General features: G+C 47.3%; 1 protein-coding gene across 4 annotated transcripts in view; it reads left to right on the top strand.

The window, feature by feature from the left end:
- The first annotated feature begins 6,093 nt into the window (after positions 1-6,093).
- NAA25 (N-alpha-acetyltransferase 25, NatB auxiliary subunit) overlaps positions 6,094-17,828 on the top strand; it is a 56,184-nt gene continuing 44,449 nt past the window's right edge. For 2 of the 4 annotated variants that reach the window (XM_058656475.1, XM_058656474.1), the window contains exons 1-4: positions 6,094-6,222; positions 15,041-15,126; positions 16,426-16,564; positions 17,042-17,160. In XM_058656475.1, coding sequence (XP_058512458.1) covers positions 6,165-6,222; positions 15,041-15,126; positions 16,426-16,564; positions 17,042-17,160 — 402 coding nt within the window. In that variant the 5' untranslated portion in view covers positions 6,094-6,164. Of the gene's footprint in view, positions 6,223-6,306; positions 6,326-6,661; positions 6,681-15,040; positions 15,127-16,425; positions 16,565-17,041; positions 17,161-17,828 lie in introns of those variants that run through there. The other 2 variants (XM_058656476.1, XM_058656477.1) reach the window with 2 other exon arrangements.

Below are 17,828 nucleotides of genomic sequence, written 5' to 3'. Positions count from 1 at the left end.
TAGGACATGTGCTGTGGTTTAACTAGGGTTTGTCCCCTTACAAAACTCACAGTGGGGTTTAATCCACGCTCAAAGGAATCAGGGAAGTAAACTTACTTCAACTGCAGTGTCCAGGGTGGGGTGATGAGATCATAGGGTGACTCCTGCCTGAATCCAGGAGGCTTTGTGAGAACAGGGAGTGACAGAGGACACTCTCTGATCCATGCACCACCTCTAAACCCTTTAAACACACACATTGGGACCAATGTTGTAGCATAGCAAGTCAAACCATTGCCTGTGAAGCCAGAACAGAAGAATTAGGCCCCTGCATCCACATAGGAGACCTAGATGAAGTTCCTGGCTTTGGTTATTTGCAGAGTAACCAAATAATTTTTCAAAAATCCATGGTTTTGGGGCCTGGTATGGTAGCCTAGTAACTAAAGTCCTCGCCTTGCACGTGCCGGGATCCCATATTGGTGCCGGTTCTAATCCTGGCAGCCCTGCTTCCCTTCCAGCTCCCTGCTCGTGACCTGGGAAAGCAGTCAGGACGGCTCAAAATCTTGGGATCCTGCACCTGCATGGGAGACCTGGAAGAAGTTCTTGGCTTCTGGCTTCAGATTGGTTCATTTCCAGCTGTTGCAACCTCTTGGGGAGTGAATCAGTGAACAGAATACCTTCCTATCTGTCTCTCCTCCTCTCTGTAGATCTGCCTTTCCTATGAAAATAAATCTTTTAAAAAAATCTATAGTTTTGGTTTTTCTGCACACAGTCCTAAGTAAAATGCTCATCTATTACTGGAGATACTTTTGTGAAACCACTGTTAAAACTGTTTCCTGATAGAGGCCAGGCCCTGGAACACTCTGTGTGTTTGTCCTCAGGCCCTGAAGATATTAACATTATTTCTTTGGTTCTGAAGTACAGAGCTAGAAATGTGGCCAGCTATTGTACCACACAGGAAAGGAAGGATGGGGGGGTGGAAAGTTGAGTAGGAGGGGAAGGAGACAGGGGGAGAGGGAGAGAGAAAGAGAGAGGGAAATTGGGAGTGGGAGGCAAGCTTTAGAAACCCAGCTGACATCTGGGGACTCATGCATAATCATGAGGAGGCCAGGGATTGGACAGAGTCCTCAGAGCATGCTGGGACCGTTTTGGTTGCTAGGCAGAGTTCTCAGGAGCTGCAGCTCCTGTTCCCTGGCAGCTGTGTCCCTCAGAGTCCTGCACAGAGGAGGCTGCGGAGCAGGAAAGCTGTATGAATCACCTGCTTAGAGGCCTGATCTTGCAGGAGAGAGCCCACATTCCCACCCTGTCCTTCTGCTGTGGGCTGTGTGGCAGCTAGGGGGGACTTCTTGTTAAATCAGTGTTTTTCAGAGCAGTCATTTGAGGTCTGGCAGGATCAGCAGCAGGGGAGGGGAGGAGAAGGAGGAACAAGCTCAAATGCAGGTTCCCAGGCCTTCTCTGCAGCTGCTGTGGTGGGTCATTTCTGTGCTCAGTGAAACTGGAGATGCCCAGGCTTCCTGGATGAACTGAAGGACAATGAATGACACACACGTTCTTGGGCCCACTTCAAATCCCACCCTCCTGCTCCCGACAAATGATTGCTATGGAGTGTGCACACTGGTCTAGGATGACACAGAGATGCACAGGAAAACTCAGTGCAGAATAAGCACGGCATCACCCTGCACTTGGTAAAATAGATGCATTACTCAATTTACAAGGTTTGGTGCAACTAGGAAAAAAAAAAAGCAACTGGAATTCAATTACATGATTCACATGGAAATGAATTCCCAATGGCTCAAAGATATACATGTTAAAAATGAGACTAGGACATGGCACCATGGCTCAACTGGCTAATCCTTCCCTTGCAAGTGTCAGGATTTCATCTGGGCACACATTATTGTAATGGTCCAGAACTTGGTACTAAGAATCATTAAAATCGTGAGCTTAAAACAGATGAATTTTATGGTAGGCAACAATGTTGAGTAAGTAAATTACACATAAGTCTACCAAAATATCACATTTGCTATTTTTAAAAAATATTGTGGGGGGAGGAAATTGGGAAGGTATAAGGGAAATCCCAGGGTCTATGGAATTGTATAACAAAATACAAAAAAAAAGAAGCTCTCAATAAAAACCTAATACATTAACCTAAAAAAAAATTATTATTAGAGAAGAATAACAGAAGGAGATGGATCTTTCTGATTTGGGAAATGCCCTGGGCAACTTGGCATTCCTGTGCCATCTGGTGGACAGAACTGGGAATGGCTGGGGTGGACGGTCACTGGGCAACAGGATATTCATGCCTTGAACCATTATACTTACAGAGGTCAGTCGTCTTATTATTGCAATATTACTACCCAAAGATGTTCCCTCACTTGCCTGGGATCTGATCAAAGCTGATCCATGTTAGTACCTGGACTCAGAGCTGAGTCCGGTTTCAGAGGTATGGCTGCTGTTTATCTTACTGTCCAGTGTGCAGGAAATCAACCATGGAGACGGCAAGATGTCACGATCTTGGTCATTTTGTGAAGGGACAGGATTATGCAACAAATCTATGCTTCAAGACACAACAGCAACTCAGAAAGATGTTTGAAGGGTCATTGGGCAGAGATGCCACAACCCACACATCCCAGGTGGGCCCACCTCTCCGTGTCCCCCGGCTGCTGATGCTGGGATAAACCTACCAAGGGACACAGCACATGCTGTGTTCTCCCACCTCGTCATGGTTCAGTTTCTAGTTCCACAATGGACAGAAAGGATGGGCTTTTGGCTCCAGGGAGGTCCTTCTATTTGTTACCTGAAATGATCCAGACCTGCCCAAGGGTGTGGAGGTTGCTTCTGAGGGAGTAGGTCAGGACAGGCCTGCAGTGGGGGGGTCACCGCTTCAAGTCCTCCAACAAACTGGGGATGGGAAAAGAGAAGGGTCAATGGATGCTACTTGGATGCTAATCCGGATTTCAGGGTGGAGGACGACACAGCTCGCTGAGCATGATGACTTGAGGATCTGGAGCCTTCTGTTAAGAATGCCCAGAGCACGCCTTGGTGCTGGATGCCAAGGCTGTCAGTGTTCCTCTGGGCCCGTGCCAATGAAGGCAATCTAAGAACGCAGTGGTGGAACCATGCGGGAGCCTCCCAGTGTGCCTCTCCCATGTGCTGTATTTTTCCATCCTGGGAAATTTTGGGCATTGAGGTGACTCATCACTTCTTTCTCTTTGCCCCTAAGGTGACACCTGAGGCCTGCTTTCTCCTCGCTACCGGTCAAGCCCACCCTTAGCTCGGTCACCCCTGTGCACCCAGGGCAGGCTCCTAGCGACCCCGCCGTTGCCAGACCCAAGATTCCTGCTCGTTGTTCTTAGTTGCTAGTGGGATAAGGAGTGCGTGGAGTGCTCACTGGGGGTACAGTTGGCAGATTCCACAAACAGAAATAGAGAAGTCAGCTAATTTTGACTTTCAGATCAATAATGAATAATGTATAAGTATGTCTCCAACACTGTCCTAACAACCTTTCCCAAGGGGGTAATGAAATCTCTACTATCAACCCAGAGCAAGGGTTAGCTCACTTTTTAAATTTATTTTACTTGAAAGTCAGAGTAAGAGAGAGAGGGAGAGACAGGGAGATCTTCCATCTGTTGGATCACTCCCTAAATGGCTACAAAGGCCAGAGCTGGGCGGATCCAGGAGCCTCCTCCAGGTCTCCCAAGCGGATGCCTGTTGCATCCACTTCCTCCTATTTCCTGGCCTCCAGACAGAATTTCCATTTCTAGTAAGTTCCCTGGGGTCCTAGCTTTGAGAAGCACAGACTTAGAAAATCCTTTCTTTAGGCCATAGCCTCCTCAAGTTGAAACCTCCCCAGCCTTAGCAACAACTTTACATGTGGAGCAGAGCCCACGTTCATTCCAGCATATCCTGCTGGAATGGTCTCTCGGAGCCTAAGACCAACATTGGCATGAATTTCTAGTAAGAAAAAACACAGAGCTACCCTATTTGCTTACTTTAAATGCTTTAAATTGTAGAGAAGTTGTTGAGAGCACAGAGGGAATCTCTACAGGTCTCTCTGCCTAGCCCTTCATGTTAACTCTTCCCATCACCACAGTAACAAATGAAATGTCAAATGAAGAAGCTTACCACAGTGCAACGTGGTTGATGGAACCCTAACCCTCGTTTAGATTTCACCTGGTCTGGCTGGAGCCTTTTCCTGTCACCCTGCCAGTGCAAACTATGCTATTGTGGACATTTAGTTGTGAAGCCTCTTGTGTTTTCTCTGCTCTGTGACAATTTCTCGTTGTTCCCCGGCTGTTTGGAACAGTCCTGAAGAAGCGCAGCGGAGAGGAAGGCTGTGTTTATTTTTTGGAGTAGAGGGCAAGATCTCCACCTAGCTTTTGGCGCCCCCAAAGGAAGTTTTGTTTTTTCTTCTTCCTATTTAAATATTCAAGTATCTGTTTCTATCTGCATGGGATGAGTTCCGTTTATTTTAGCCTTAAGGTTATATTCTGACATGAGGTTATTTATTCTGCTGCTCAAATTGTTCCGGTTTTGGCTCCTGGGATCTGTTGGAGTTTGGCTCCTGTGTCCCTTTTGGCCTGCTCCCCCATCCTTTAGCTTTCTGAGCACTTTCTCACCTACTAGCAACAAGGGTGTGGCTCTTGCCTTAGAGTTAGCCATTTCTCCAAGGAGCTCTGTCTTTATTATTATTGTATGGTACTAATGACCAAGGTCTGGGGACTGCTGTTATGGTGCTGAACGTTGAAGCTCTATCTGCAAGACTGGCATCCCATAAGAGTTCATCTTTCAGTCTTGGCTGTTCCACTTCCCACCCAGCTCCCAGTCTGCTAATTCACCCAAGAAACACACAGTAAGGTGGCCCAGGTACTCGGGCCCCAGCCACCCATTTAGGAGACCCAGACAAAGCTCCCGACTTTTGTTTGGCCCAGTCCTGACTTTTGATGAATGAATCAATGGATAGAAGATCTCTTCCTCTGTCACTATGTCTTTTAAGTAAAATCAATCTTTTTTTTTTCAATCTTTTCTTTTGAAAGAAAATGGGGATCACAATAGTTTCCATCCCTTCAGTTTGCCACAACGAAATGAGACAATGTACTGAATACAGCTTATCATAGTTTCTGAACATACTGATCATCCATAAAATGTCCAATACAATTAGCTACCATTATCATTACAGTTTTTTTCTAGGTGACACATGTAAAACCTCCATAGCTACTGCTCACCTGCTCTTTTGCTGGATTGTGAAGACAGTCTAGATTCCTTCACTACGACTTCCAGTGGCCCATGGCTGAGTGTCCTTGGAGACCAGCATGCAGTGTGGGCAGCGGCCATGACCTCAAGGAGCCTTGCACACCTGTCAGGGGCCCTCTGGTAGCTTCTGTGACTGGCGGATAACTGTCACTTTCTTAGAAGGCTTTCTCTCACCACACTATTTCAGACTGACTCCTGCCTGGTTATTCTCACTACCTTTTCTCATCCTGTGGTATATAAGTGAGTTATTACCTGTCTCCTTCACGGCCCAGGCTCCGTGAGCGTTGCTTCTTGCTGCGTCCCCTGCCTCAAACAGTGCGGGCCATATAACAGGTACCTAGTTCAATCCACTTACCTGCTGAAAGGTGGGTAGTCCTAGCACCTACCCGCTAGGGAGATGCCAGAGCTGCTTTCGATTACAAAATCATTCAGCAGTGCCTACATACATATGGAATTATATTCATCCGCAGAGCTTCATAAAAGGTGTGGGAGACACGTGGAGAGTTCTCGAACTTTCTAGCAGATTTATTTTTGGGCATTCCCCTCCACACCACCCCCTCCCTCCCATCTCCTGAGTCACTCTCCCTGAGGAGTTCTGGTTCCTCAACAATTAAAGCCCAGTTTAACTGGTTCTTCAGTACAGAAAATAAATAGGATAAACAGGGGCAGCGAGCCCTACTTTCAACAGAGAATTCTCTCCATTCCTCTCCTTACTCCTCAGTAAGAGACCACGCTCGCCTCTGGCTACATCTTCGCTCGAGCAAGAGGAACCACGCTAATCGAAGCAACGGCCATTGCGGGGAGGAGGTGGTGGACGGAGGATTCTTCCGCGCAGGCGCCTCGCGTTCTAACACCGCGACTATCGACGCTGGCCCTTTAACTGCCCCTTCCCGGGGGCCTGCCCCGCGCGTGCGCACTGCGGTTCTGCGCTTGTCATCATGGCGACGCGGGGCCATGTGCAGGACCCTAACGACAGGCGCCTCCGGCCCATTTACGGTGAGTGCCTGTGGCCATCCCGGTGGTCAGCCCGACGCTCCGAGGGTTGCGGAGGCTTGGGCCAAGGCCCCGGAGGGGCTCTGGGAGCCCGTGCGCGGGGCGGGTAGGCGCTGGGGTTGGGCCGCGCGGGCCGCTAGGCCGCAGCCGCCGGCCTCGCGTAGGCGCCGGGTCGGACTTCCTGAGCTCCTCGTGGAGGTGGCGGCGCCGCGAGGGCAAGTGCCGGGCTACCCAGCCTTTCTGTCAGGCAGGCGGCGTGAACCTCCTCCTCCTGCTGCCCGGCCGTCTGCGTTTGGGTGACCGCTCCGAGAAAGATCTCGGAGGTGGAAAAGTCGACCCTGGTGTCGGAGAGAGAAGCAAAATGACCGGTTAAAGGACATTTTTGAGGAGGTCCGGTGAAGGGGAGGCGGCTCGCTGGCTGACTAGCTGGACCTCTAGACGGCGCACACGTAGAAACCGAGGTCCGCATTGGGGAAGGGGCTGACCACCAAGGTCATGCAGGGGCAGGCCCGGGTTCCCGACTGTGTATCTGGGGGGAGAAACAGGTGCCCTGGGCCGCACGTGGGGGGCTGCTGGGCCCGACCTGGCGGTGGGCAGACCGCGGGTGCTGCTGTTGGTGGGAAGGGGGCTTTTCCCTGGTGCAGTGAGCCTGTAGCGGAGTTGCCTGAATCCCCGTTCCCTCCCCGCACCCAGCGCCAGTGTGATGTCCTTCCCGCTTCCCCCGGCAGCCGAGACGGGGTAATGGGGGTGGGGAGTGGAAGGGAGGTAGAAAACCTTTATCGTTTGCTTTTCTCGGTCTGTCTCAGTGGGTGCTGAGAAAGCTTCAAGGTCAGCTGTTGGCTTTTTTTTTTTGGCAAAAAGTGAAGACTTGATGTTTTTAATGTGAATGTGAACCCGGTGGAGACGCATCGACAGGACTTGAGTGTGTGTATTTTCGTGGCACCGGAATGGGTGAATTTGGTGGTGTTCCGGCACGAGGGCTCCCTTTATGTTCTGATTTGCGTCTCGTCTAGTTCTAGCCACCACAGCAGCCCTTTGAACCCGGTGAAAGTTGCTGAAGCTTGCCTCATTTGCTCTCCATATCTTCTCAAAAGCTGTATCTTTTTTGGGGGGGGGGGAGAGGTGAGGCCCATAACACCTCCTCTGCTTTTCCTGATGAGGAAACAAGGGCTTTTTAGGGATGTTATGTAATTTTGTCCAAGGCCACTCAGCTAGTATTTCTTGGAGCAGGAACTTGAGGTTGTGCGTGAATTGCCGGCTCACCCTCTCAATTTGAGAGGAAATTGTCCACGATGGCACAAGACATGGGTGGCAGAGCGAGGACATGCATCGTCGTTTCCCGGGCCTGTGTCCTCCTGGGGTGATTTTTCTGGGGAGCATTGACGGTGCATGCCAGGACACTGATGGAAGGTCAGAACCGAGTCGTGTTGTGGCTCGGAGCAGCTTTGTACAGCCACTGCCTGCAGACTGTTGCCTTCCCGCTTTTCCCTTCTTAACTTTATATAAAAAAAAAGATTTAATGTTGTTAAGGATAATTGGATCTTTTAAAAAGTTGTTCCTGAGGACCAAAGAGAATGCCTTTGGTTTCCATAAGTAATTTAGAAAAGAACATTTTGAACTGTACCATAAGAAACATATGTCTATTTCACATTGCTGAACACCAGGGTATAACCAGAAAGTGGCACATCATTTTCTTGAAGCCAAAGTCCAAGTTATGGAGCCTTTGTTAGGGCTGCGTTGGAAGAGGATTAAAAGAGGCAGTGGTCAACCACTGTAAGGTGATTTGTATGATTCGGCAGGCGCAGGAAGAGTAGTGGTGCACACTGCCTCTGACCACAGCGCTTTTGACTTCTAAACTGCAGAATGTTTTCGTTTAAATGATTTACCACTCAAAAACAATTATTGTGCCTTGAATTCAGACATTGACTGAAGTGACAGGTGCTTCTGTCAGTGCAGAGTGCTTGCTCGTGTGGGATAGATACCCTGTTAATTAAGTAGGTTGGATTATTGTGGTCCTAGGAGGAAACTGAAGGCTTGAGAGATTAATTTCTCAAGATTATAGCTAAATTGGGAGTCAAACATGGGCATTTTCATTGCAGAGTGCAGCCTTTCGCCAAGCTCAGATTTAGATATTGTGTTTTTAATTTCTTTTTTTAAAAAATTATTTATTTATTCTTATTGCAAAGTCAGAGAGACAGAAAGGATCTTCTAGCCGATGATTCACTCCCCAAGTGACTGCAGCAGCCAGAGCTGCGTCGATTGGAAGCCAGGAACCTGGAGCCTCTTCCGGGTCTCCCACATGGGTGCAGGGGCTGCCGGGATTAGAACCAGCGCCCATATGACATTCCAGTGCATGCAAGGCAAGGACTTTGTAGTTACTGAGCTATTACGTTGGTTCCCCCCCACACCTTTTTTTTAAACTGTTTATTTTGCATGATCTGAAAGATAGACCGACAGAACGAGGGAGGGATCCTCCATGCACTTGTTCACTCTACAGTGGGCTACAGCAGCCAGGGGCCTCCAGTCCACTGGAATTGAGAGGGGTGGTGGAGGCCCAACTACTTGGACCGTCTGCTGCTTTCCCAGGTGCAGTAGCAGGGAGCTGGATGGGAAGTGGAGCAGCTGGGACTGGGCATTGCAGGCACTGATTTTGCCTGCTGCGCATTAATACCGTCTCAGTGCAGCATTATTTGGTACTTCTGAGGTTTTAGGATTTTACAACTGCCTGGACCTGAGCAGCTGAGGGTAGCCTAGACAGGGCTGAGTGGTGACTCACTGTGACATTGTGATGTAAAAATTCTACTTGTGATGATCAAAGAGTGAAATAGCTTTCTTGTGCGTAATTTGATTAGCTGAAGCACTTTCACAGTACATCTCACATTATTCATCATGAATTGATAAATCAAGGACTGCATTTTTAGTTTTGAAACCATGACCTTATTAGAACTTCTGTTTCATCATTCCCCTTGCTATATAGATCTCAATGAATTTGGTATTTCATTGTGATTTGGTGAGACCTTTTGCTTTCTTCTGTGGTTACTACTGCAGTGTCTTTAGTGGTGATGGGATAAGAAAGAGGGTTGCAAAAGGATGACACTTGATTCTGTTCCTTTAAGCTGGGTTTCCTCATGCGTGTAAGTAATTCGGAGTAGAAGTGATGGTCAGGTGTGACGATAAGTTTATAGAGAATCTAGGAATCGCTAGGTCAGCAAAATGTAAGTAGAGAAAAAAAATGTTCCCTGTGTCTGGAATTCCCACATACATGCTGTGTGGTCCTTTGTTGTACGCTTCCTGTGCTGTGGTCTTGTACTAGCCTGGACCACATGGTGGTATATTTCCCATTCGTCTTCCCAGTGACAGGTCACTTCCCTGCTTGGCCAGATGCCAGCTGGGTAATTTCTGCTGGTTCCAGGCCCACACAGATGCATGTTTCAGTCTTAGCTTCTTGTTGGGTATTGTTAGTACTATGAGTCTTGTGGTCTTGTCTTTTATCTTGCTCCAGAAGTGGGTCCCTGCCTCTGACATGGGAGACCCTGATGGAGTTCTGGGCTCCTTGCTCAGGCATGGCTCAGACTGGCCGTTGTGACCCTCTGTGATGGAAGTGAATGAGACGATAGAACATCTCTTTCTCTGTCTCACTTTCTGTTATTCTTTCTTTTTCTTTTTAAAATAAACATCTATTTACTTTTATTGGAAAGTCAGATTTTTTTTAAAGATTTATTTATTCTTATTGCAAAGTCAGATATACAGAGAGGAGAAGAGACAGAGAGGAAGATCTTCCGTCCAGTGATTCACTCCCCAAGCAGCCGCAACAGCCGCAACTGAGCTGATCTGAAGCCAGGAGCCAGGAGCTTCTTCCAGGTCTTTCATGTGGGTGCAGGGTCCCAAGGCTTTGGGCTATCTTCTGCTGCTTTCCCAGGCCACAAGCAGGGAACTGGATGGGAAGTGGAACTGCCGGGATTAGAACCGGCGCCCATATGGGATTCCTGCACCTGCAAGGTAAGGACTGTAGTCACTAGAGTATTTTGCTGATCCCCTTCTGTCATTGTTTCAAATAAATCTTTATTTGAAAGGCAGAGTTACAGAGGAAGAGGCAGAGAGATCTTGCATCCGCTGGTTTACTCCCCAGATGACCACTACAGCCAGAGCTGGGCCGGTCTGAAGCCAGGAGCTTCTCCTGGGTCTCCCATGTAGGTGCAGGGCCCCAAGAACTTGCGTCGTCCTATGCTGCTTTCTCAAGTAGATTAGTAGGGAGCTGGATGGGAAGTGGAGCAGCAGGGACTTGAATCAGAATACCCCATATGCGATGCTTACCCTCTACCTCTGTGCGGATCCCCAAATAAATCTTTAAATTAAAAAGAAACATTTTTTGTGTGTAATTGAGAAGATTTTTGAAAAATGTAATAACTGATAGCCATCCTAATCATTAGCTTTTTTGAACTCCTGTTTCTGCTTAAGAGAATGAGAATTTTTCTCGCAGTTCTTGATTTTAGAAGTGCGAAATGGAGCGTCAGGGCATGCTGCCTCTGGAGCCTGCGCAGGTCCACCCCTGCCTTACCCTGGAGTCGCTGACGCCTGCGGGCCCCGCTTCTTGTCCTCCCAAGGAATGGACGTGGAAGCTCTGCTTGTTGCCCTCTGAAAACTTTGATCCAAGGGAAGCTTTAGAATGGAGAGCTTTTTCACTGAGTGTTCTCTGGTGTTCTCTATAAAGACAGCTTCGAAACACTTCATTTGGAGTGATGCTGGCTCAAGCTTTGGCAGAGATTTTTTTCATTTTTTAAGCCATCCTAGCCTACTGTATCTTGTGCTTGATTTGTGGGCAGCTGGTTTTGGCTGACTCCTGTTTCTAAGGAAACAAGAGCAATCCTCAGAGCCAAGCCATAATTACAGTTGAGTAAGTTTTGAAAAGATTTACTAAAAAGATAGACTTAGAATATGGTTTTATTTGGTCTACTTTCTAAAAGAGCTACATAATTAATATTACAGAGTCAGTTATGTAAAATGAAAATAAGCTTTCCCCAAAAGGCTTATTAGAAACCAATGGATGAGGAGTTACCTGGATGTTTGGGAAAGTTTAGCATCCATGAGGCTAGATGCAGTGAAGTGTCTTAGAAGTCTGGTGGGTGTGGGTCCAGCGCTGCAGCCTAACAGCTAAAGTCCTTGCCTTGTTCCCCCCCTGGGATCCCATAAGGGTGCCGGTTCTAATCCTGGTGGCCCCACTTTTCATCCAGCTCCCTGCCTATGGCCAAAGCCTTGGGACCCTGCACCCGTGTGGGAGATCCGGAAGAAGCTCCTGGCTTTGGATCGGCACAGCACCTGCTGTTGTGTTCACTTGGGGAATGAATCATCAGGCAAAAGATATTTTTCTCTGTCTCTCCTCCTCTCTCTATATTTCTGACTTTCCAATAAAAATAAATAAATCTTTTAAAAAAAGATGTTCTCAAGCTGCCACTCAAAACTTCAGATGCAGAATATTTGTGATTTTCCAGTTGTATTCCCCAAGCTGACTGATGCAGACATTTGGTGTTGTCATTTTCGATTACCAGGATGAAAGTGGATTTATTCAACTTGGGTCAAGGTATGTGGTCTAGACAAGATCATCTAGTCCTTTTGCTTCAGTAGGGGAAGTCCAACCCAATCCCAGAGAAGAAAGCATGGGCAGCTTGTGTGACATTATGTCACGGAACCCTATCCATTGCAGAGTCGGGAGAATATTGTAACAGTCCTCATCCTTGCTCTCGCCCATTTGTTGGTGGAATATCCGAGTTGGGCCTCATCAGTGTCTTATTAAATGTCAGCTTTTCAGGACTGAGTCAGAAGTACCTTGCAATTGAGTAGGGCCTGAATACTTGGGCCCTTGCTGTGAATGTGGGCAACCTGGATGGAGTAATAGCTCCGTGTCTTTGGCCTGGCTCAGCCCTAGCTGCTGTAGCCCTCTGGGGAGTTCACTCTGGGGAGTGAACCAGCAGATGTGAGATCTTCTGTCTCTCCCTCTTTATTTTTATTGGAAAGTCAGATATACAGAGAGGAGGAGGGACAGACAGGAAGATCTTCTGTCCAATGATTCACTCCCCAAGTGACCACAGTGGCTGGAGCTGAAGTAATCCGAAACCAGGAGCCAGGAGCTTCTTCTGGGTCTCCCATGTGAGTGCAGGGTCCCAAGAATGTGGGCCGTCCTCGACTGCTTTCCCAGGCCAAAAGCAGGGCGCTGGATGGGAAGTGGAGCTGCCAGGATTAGACCCCATATGGGATCCCAGAGAGGACTTCAGTCACTAGACTACTGCCCAGGGCCCCAGCATAACCTTCTGTGCCACAACACTGGCCCTACTTTTAGCCAGGTCTTTTGATCAGGAAATGAATCTTGGATCATGATATAGATTGTAGCACAATTTTATTGTGGGTCTGTGTACTCCTTAAACTATTGAATGGATCACAAAATAGTAAGAAGCAAGCAAAATAAATCGTTTTAAAAATGGGCCTAATGGGAACTGGATGGAAGACCTCTCTGACTCTCCCTCCCGCTGATTCTGCCTTTCAAATAATTGAATAGATGTTAAAAATTAAAAAGTGAAGTGACTGTTTAATGTAATGGCTAAGACTTGATTTTAGAGTACCTGGGTTTGCGTCAGACATGTGGGGGACCTGAGTGCAGTCCAGGTCCTGGCTTTGACCGCCATCCAGCCTGAGCCATTGTAGACGTTTGGGGATTAAACCAGTGGATGTGTCTGTGCTTCACTGGCGAATAAACAACAACCAACCAAATAGAGGCCTATTATGGCAGCTCAATTGGTTAATCCTCCTCTTACAAGTGCTGGTTCCCATATGGGCACCGGTTCCTATTCTGGCTGTTGCACTTTCCCATCCAGCTCCCTGTTCTTGGCCTGGGAGAGCAGTGGAGGATGGCCCAAAGTCTTGACATCCAACAATTGAGTGGGAAACCCAAAAGAAATTCCTGACTTCAGATTGGCACTCTGGCCATTACAGCCACCTGGAGGATGGAAGATCTTTCTCTCTGTTTCTATTTTCTGTGTAAACTTGCCTTTTAATAAAAGTAAGTGAATCGGGCCCGGCGGCGTGGCCTAGTGGCTAAAGTCCTCGCCTTGAAAGCCCCGGGATCCCATATGGGCGCCGGTTCTAATCCCGGCAGCTCCACTTCCCATCCAGCTCCCTGCTTGTGGCCTGGGAAAAGCAGGAGAGGACGGCCCAAAGCTTTGGGACCCTGCACCCGCGTGGGAGACCCAGAAGAGGTTCCTGGTCCCGGCATCGGATCGGCGCAGTACCGGCCCGTTGCAGCTCACTTGGGGAGTGAAACATCGGATGGAAGATCTTCCTCTCTGTCTCTCCTCCTCTCTGTATATCCGGCTTTCCAATAACAATTAAAAAAAAAAAAAAAAAGTAAGTGAATCTTTAAAATATATATATGGCTCGGCATGATGACTCAATGGCTACATCTTCACCTTGCACGTGCCAGCATCCTGTAAGGGCTCCAATTTGTGTCCAGGCTACTTAACTTTTCTTCCAGCTCCCTGCTTGTGGCCTGGAAAGTCAGTCGAGGACGGCCAAAAGTCTTGTGACCCCGTGCCCACATGGGAGACCAGGAGGCTCCTGGCTCCTGGCTTTGGATCAGCTCAGCTCCAGCCGTTGTAGCTACTTTGGAAGTGAACCAGCAGATGGAGGATCTTTCTTTCCTTCTCTTTGTAAATCTGATTTTCCTTTCCAATAAAAAGAAGTAAATCTTTAGAAGTAAATAACAAAATTAATGACATTTTGAATGAATAGGGTGAGGAATGTGGTATAATAGTTAAGGTACCATGTCACACCTGCATCCCCATCAGACGGCCTGGGTTCACATCTCTGCTGGAGTCCTGATTTCCACTGCCTGCTGACCCGCACGCTGGGAGTTAGGGTTAGGGTTAGGGTTGTGTGGGAGACCCTGGTTGACTTCCTGCTCCTGGCCCTGGGCTGCCCTGAGTCCTGAGATCTTGTGGGGATTTGAGGCACGAGCCAGTACATGGAAGATCTCTGACTTTGTCTCTGTTTCTATGCCTGTTAAACACACACACACACACACACACACACACACACACACAATAAATGGGCAGAGGGCTTAAATGGACACTTTTCTGAGGGAGACTTAGAAATGGCCAACAGGATAAGAAAAATTGCTCAACTTTTTTTTAAGATTTAATTTTTATTGCAAAGTCAGAAATACAAATACAGAGAGGAGAGACAGAGAGAAAGATCTTCCGTCCAGTGATTCAATTCCCAAGTGACTGCAATGGCAGGTGCTGTGCCGAACCGAAGCCAGGAACCAGGAACTTCTTCCAGGTGTCCCAAACAGGTGCAGGGTACTAAGGCTTTGGGCCATCCTCCACTGCTTTCCCAGGCGACTAGCAGGGAGCTGGATGAGAAGTGGAGCAGCCGGGATTAGAATTTGCGCTCATATGAGATCCTGGTGCGTTCAAGGCAAGGACTTTAGCCAGTAGGCTGCAGCGCTGGGCCCTCAACATTTGGTTTTAAAGATTGATTTGTTTGTAAGAGAGAGTGGTCTTCCATCCACTGGTTCACTCCCCAGATGGCTGCAATAGCTGAGATAAAGCTGGGAGTTGGGGATCGGAAGTGGTACAGCCAGAGTATGAACTGGTGCTCATATCAAATGCTGCCGCCACGGACTGGAGGACTAGGCTGCTGTGCCAGCTTGCTACCCCTATGCCCCCATGATATTTTTAAGATGCTGTCTGAAATTCTAATGTCAGTTTTGCATTTTTTATGCTTTGTGTTGAAATGCTTACACTCATAATTTCTTTTTTTTTTTTTACAGATTATCTTGATAATGGTAATAATAAAATGGCAATTCAGCAAGCAGATAAACTGTTGAAGAAGCATAAAGATCTCCATTGTGCCAAGGTAAGTTATTTGCCTTGAGTTGCTTGTGTTTGTGATTTGCCTTAATGGAAGCAGATGCTTCTGCTTAGCAACTCTTTTCTGTTCTCCTGTTAATAAGTAGGACTTAATTAAAAGTTAGCTGTATGCCTCTTTGGATGGTGCTTATTAATTTAATTATTCTATTTCTCTTTCTGTTTTTTGAGATATATTTATACTAATTAGAAAGGTGGATTTACAGAGAGAAGTAGAGACAGAAAAATCTTTGTTCAGTGATTCATTATTCCAAAGAACCACAATGGCCAGAGTTGAGCTGATCCAAAGCCAGGAGACAGGAGCCTCCTCGGGATCTCCCATGTGGGTGCAAGTCTCAATGCTTTAGCCCATCTGCTGCTGCTGTACCAAGCCACAAGCAGGGAGCTGGACGGAAAGTGGCGAGGACACTAACCAGCACCCGTATGGGATCCTGGTGCTTGGAGGTGGACCATTAGTCAGTCAGTTGACCTATCGTGCCGGGCTCCAATATTTCTGTTTCTACACATTTTTAAGTACTATTATTAACTCTTAATATGTCTAAAGTAAAAAGGGATTTTTTTTTTAAGAGATTTGTTCGTATCAGAAAGGCAATTTACAGAAAAGGAGAGACAGAGAGAAGATCTTCCATCTGCTGATTCACTCCCCAAGTGTCCACAATGGCCAGAGCTGAGCCAGTGTGAAACCAGGAGCCAGGAGCTTCTTCCAGGTCTCCCAGGAAGGTGCAGGGTCCCAAGGCTTTAGGCCATCCTCTGTTGCTTTCCCAGGCCACAAGCATGGAGTTGGATGGGAAGTGGAGCAGCTGGGTTATGAACTGGCGCCCACATCGGATCCTAGTGCTTGTAAGGCAAAGATTTAGCCATGAGGCTACTGTGCCAGGCTCCCAGATGAATACATTTTTTTGTCTAATCAGGTTTTTAAAGATTTAGTTATTTTCATTGGAAAGTCAGATATACAGAGAGGAGGAGAGACAGGAAGATCTTCCCTCCGATGATTCACTCCCCAAGTTGTCGCAAAGGCCAGAGCTGCACCGATCCGAAGCCAGGAACCTCCTCCAGGTCTCCCACGTGGGGCGGAGTCTCAAGGGTTTGGACCGTCCTGGACTGCTTTCCCAGGTCACAAGCAGGGAGCTGGATGGGAAGCGGGGCTAGTGGGACACAAAGTAATGCCCATATGGGATCCTGACATGTGCAAGGCGAGGACTTCAACCACTAGGCTACCACACTGGGCCCAAATTAATAAATCTTAAAACAAATAAAACAACCCTTCATTTTGTTTCTTCTCTGTCAGGTTTTAAAGGCAATTGGCTTACAGAGAACTGGAAAACAGGAGGAAGCCTTCGCTTTGGCACAGGAAGTGGCAGCACTAGAACCCACGGATGACAACTCGCTGCAGGCTCTGACTATTCTCTACCGGGAGATGCACCGACGTACGCTTCTCTCTCTCTCTCTCTCTCTCTCTCTCTCTCTCTTTAAAGATTGATTTATTTTTATTGAAAAGGCAGAGACAAAGAAAGATCAGTTAAAGGAGACCACAGTGAGAGGGAATGATGTCCTTGTATAAAGCTGTAACAGAGCACGGGGATGTGCTCTTGGTGGAGCTACAGTGGTTTGATTGGGTGGAGAATCAGCTATGGCAGTAAGTTGAGGAGGAGACAAAGCCAGCTCCTGGAGGATCTTCTGTGTTATCGGCTTGATGAGGAAAGCTCACCCAGCTTGTGCTTCATCCCCAACTTGTGCACCTTTTGCACCAGGAGAGCAGAGCCGCGAGCCTGTGCGTCCGAGTGAATTCTTCCTTAGTAGTCGGAGACGTCGGTTTTCCTATGCTAAGAACAAAACTGAAATGCTGTTAGGATTCTTGTTGATGCCTGAAGTATGACTTAACTCTTTATTTCTTTTTATCTTAGCGGAGTTAGTTACGAAACTTTATGAGGCAGCTGTGAAGAAAGTTCCCAATAGTGAGGAATATCATTCTCACCTCTTCATGGCCTATGCCAGAGTGGGGGAATACAAGAAAATGCAGCAGGTAACTCGGTTCCCAATCCCCCCGGGCTGTAGGATCTAGCATTAGAGGTAAAAGTCTCTTTAATGAGATTCAACTGCAGTGGGGTAGCTCTGGGTATGGAAAATTGAAAATTAGTCAGTTATTATGCTTATGTGTTTATAAAAAGAACAGTTATTCAAATTCTTTGAGTGTTCTATTTGGAAAGAGATTGGTTCTTTGTGTGTGTGCCTGGTGGTATGTTTTGTTTGGTTCTAATGTCTGTTTCACATTGTCCCACTTCATCAGGTTTCTATTATTACATTTTAAGAAAATGTACAGAAATCCTAGAACAAAATTATATAGGCTATAGAAAAAGTAACTTGATTTTGCATCTCTGCTCAATTTAATCATTTTAGCCTGTGGAGATTTTATCTTCTTTCGTGTTTGTCAAGATGACAGAGAAGGGATGGGGAAAGAGAGAAAAAAGTTCTTTCACTTTTTCCTCTGATGTTTCACTCCCCAAATGCATACTTTCAACCCCTGGGACTTGGCAAGGGCCGGGAACCTAGAATTCCGTCCCAGTCTCTCACACGAGTGGCAGAGGCCCATGTGCTTGAGCCCTCACTTCATGCTTCCCAGGATGCGTTAGCAGCGGCACGATCAGAAGTGCAGGTACCAGAACTCATACCAGTTCTGTTGTATAGCTTGCG

Source organism: Ochotona princeps, chromosome 29 (assembly GCF_030435755.1).
Source record: "Ochotona princeps isolate mOchPri1 chromosome 29, mOchPri1.hap1, whole genome shotgun sequence".
Lineage (NCBI taxonomy): Eukaryota > Metazoa > Chordata > Mammalia > Lagomorpha > Ochotonidae > Ochotona > Ochotona princeps.
Note: the sequence above shows the minus strand (reverse complement) of the source record. Positions and strands in the feature narration are given on the sequence as shown.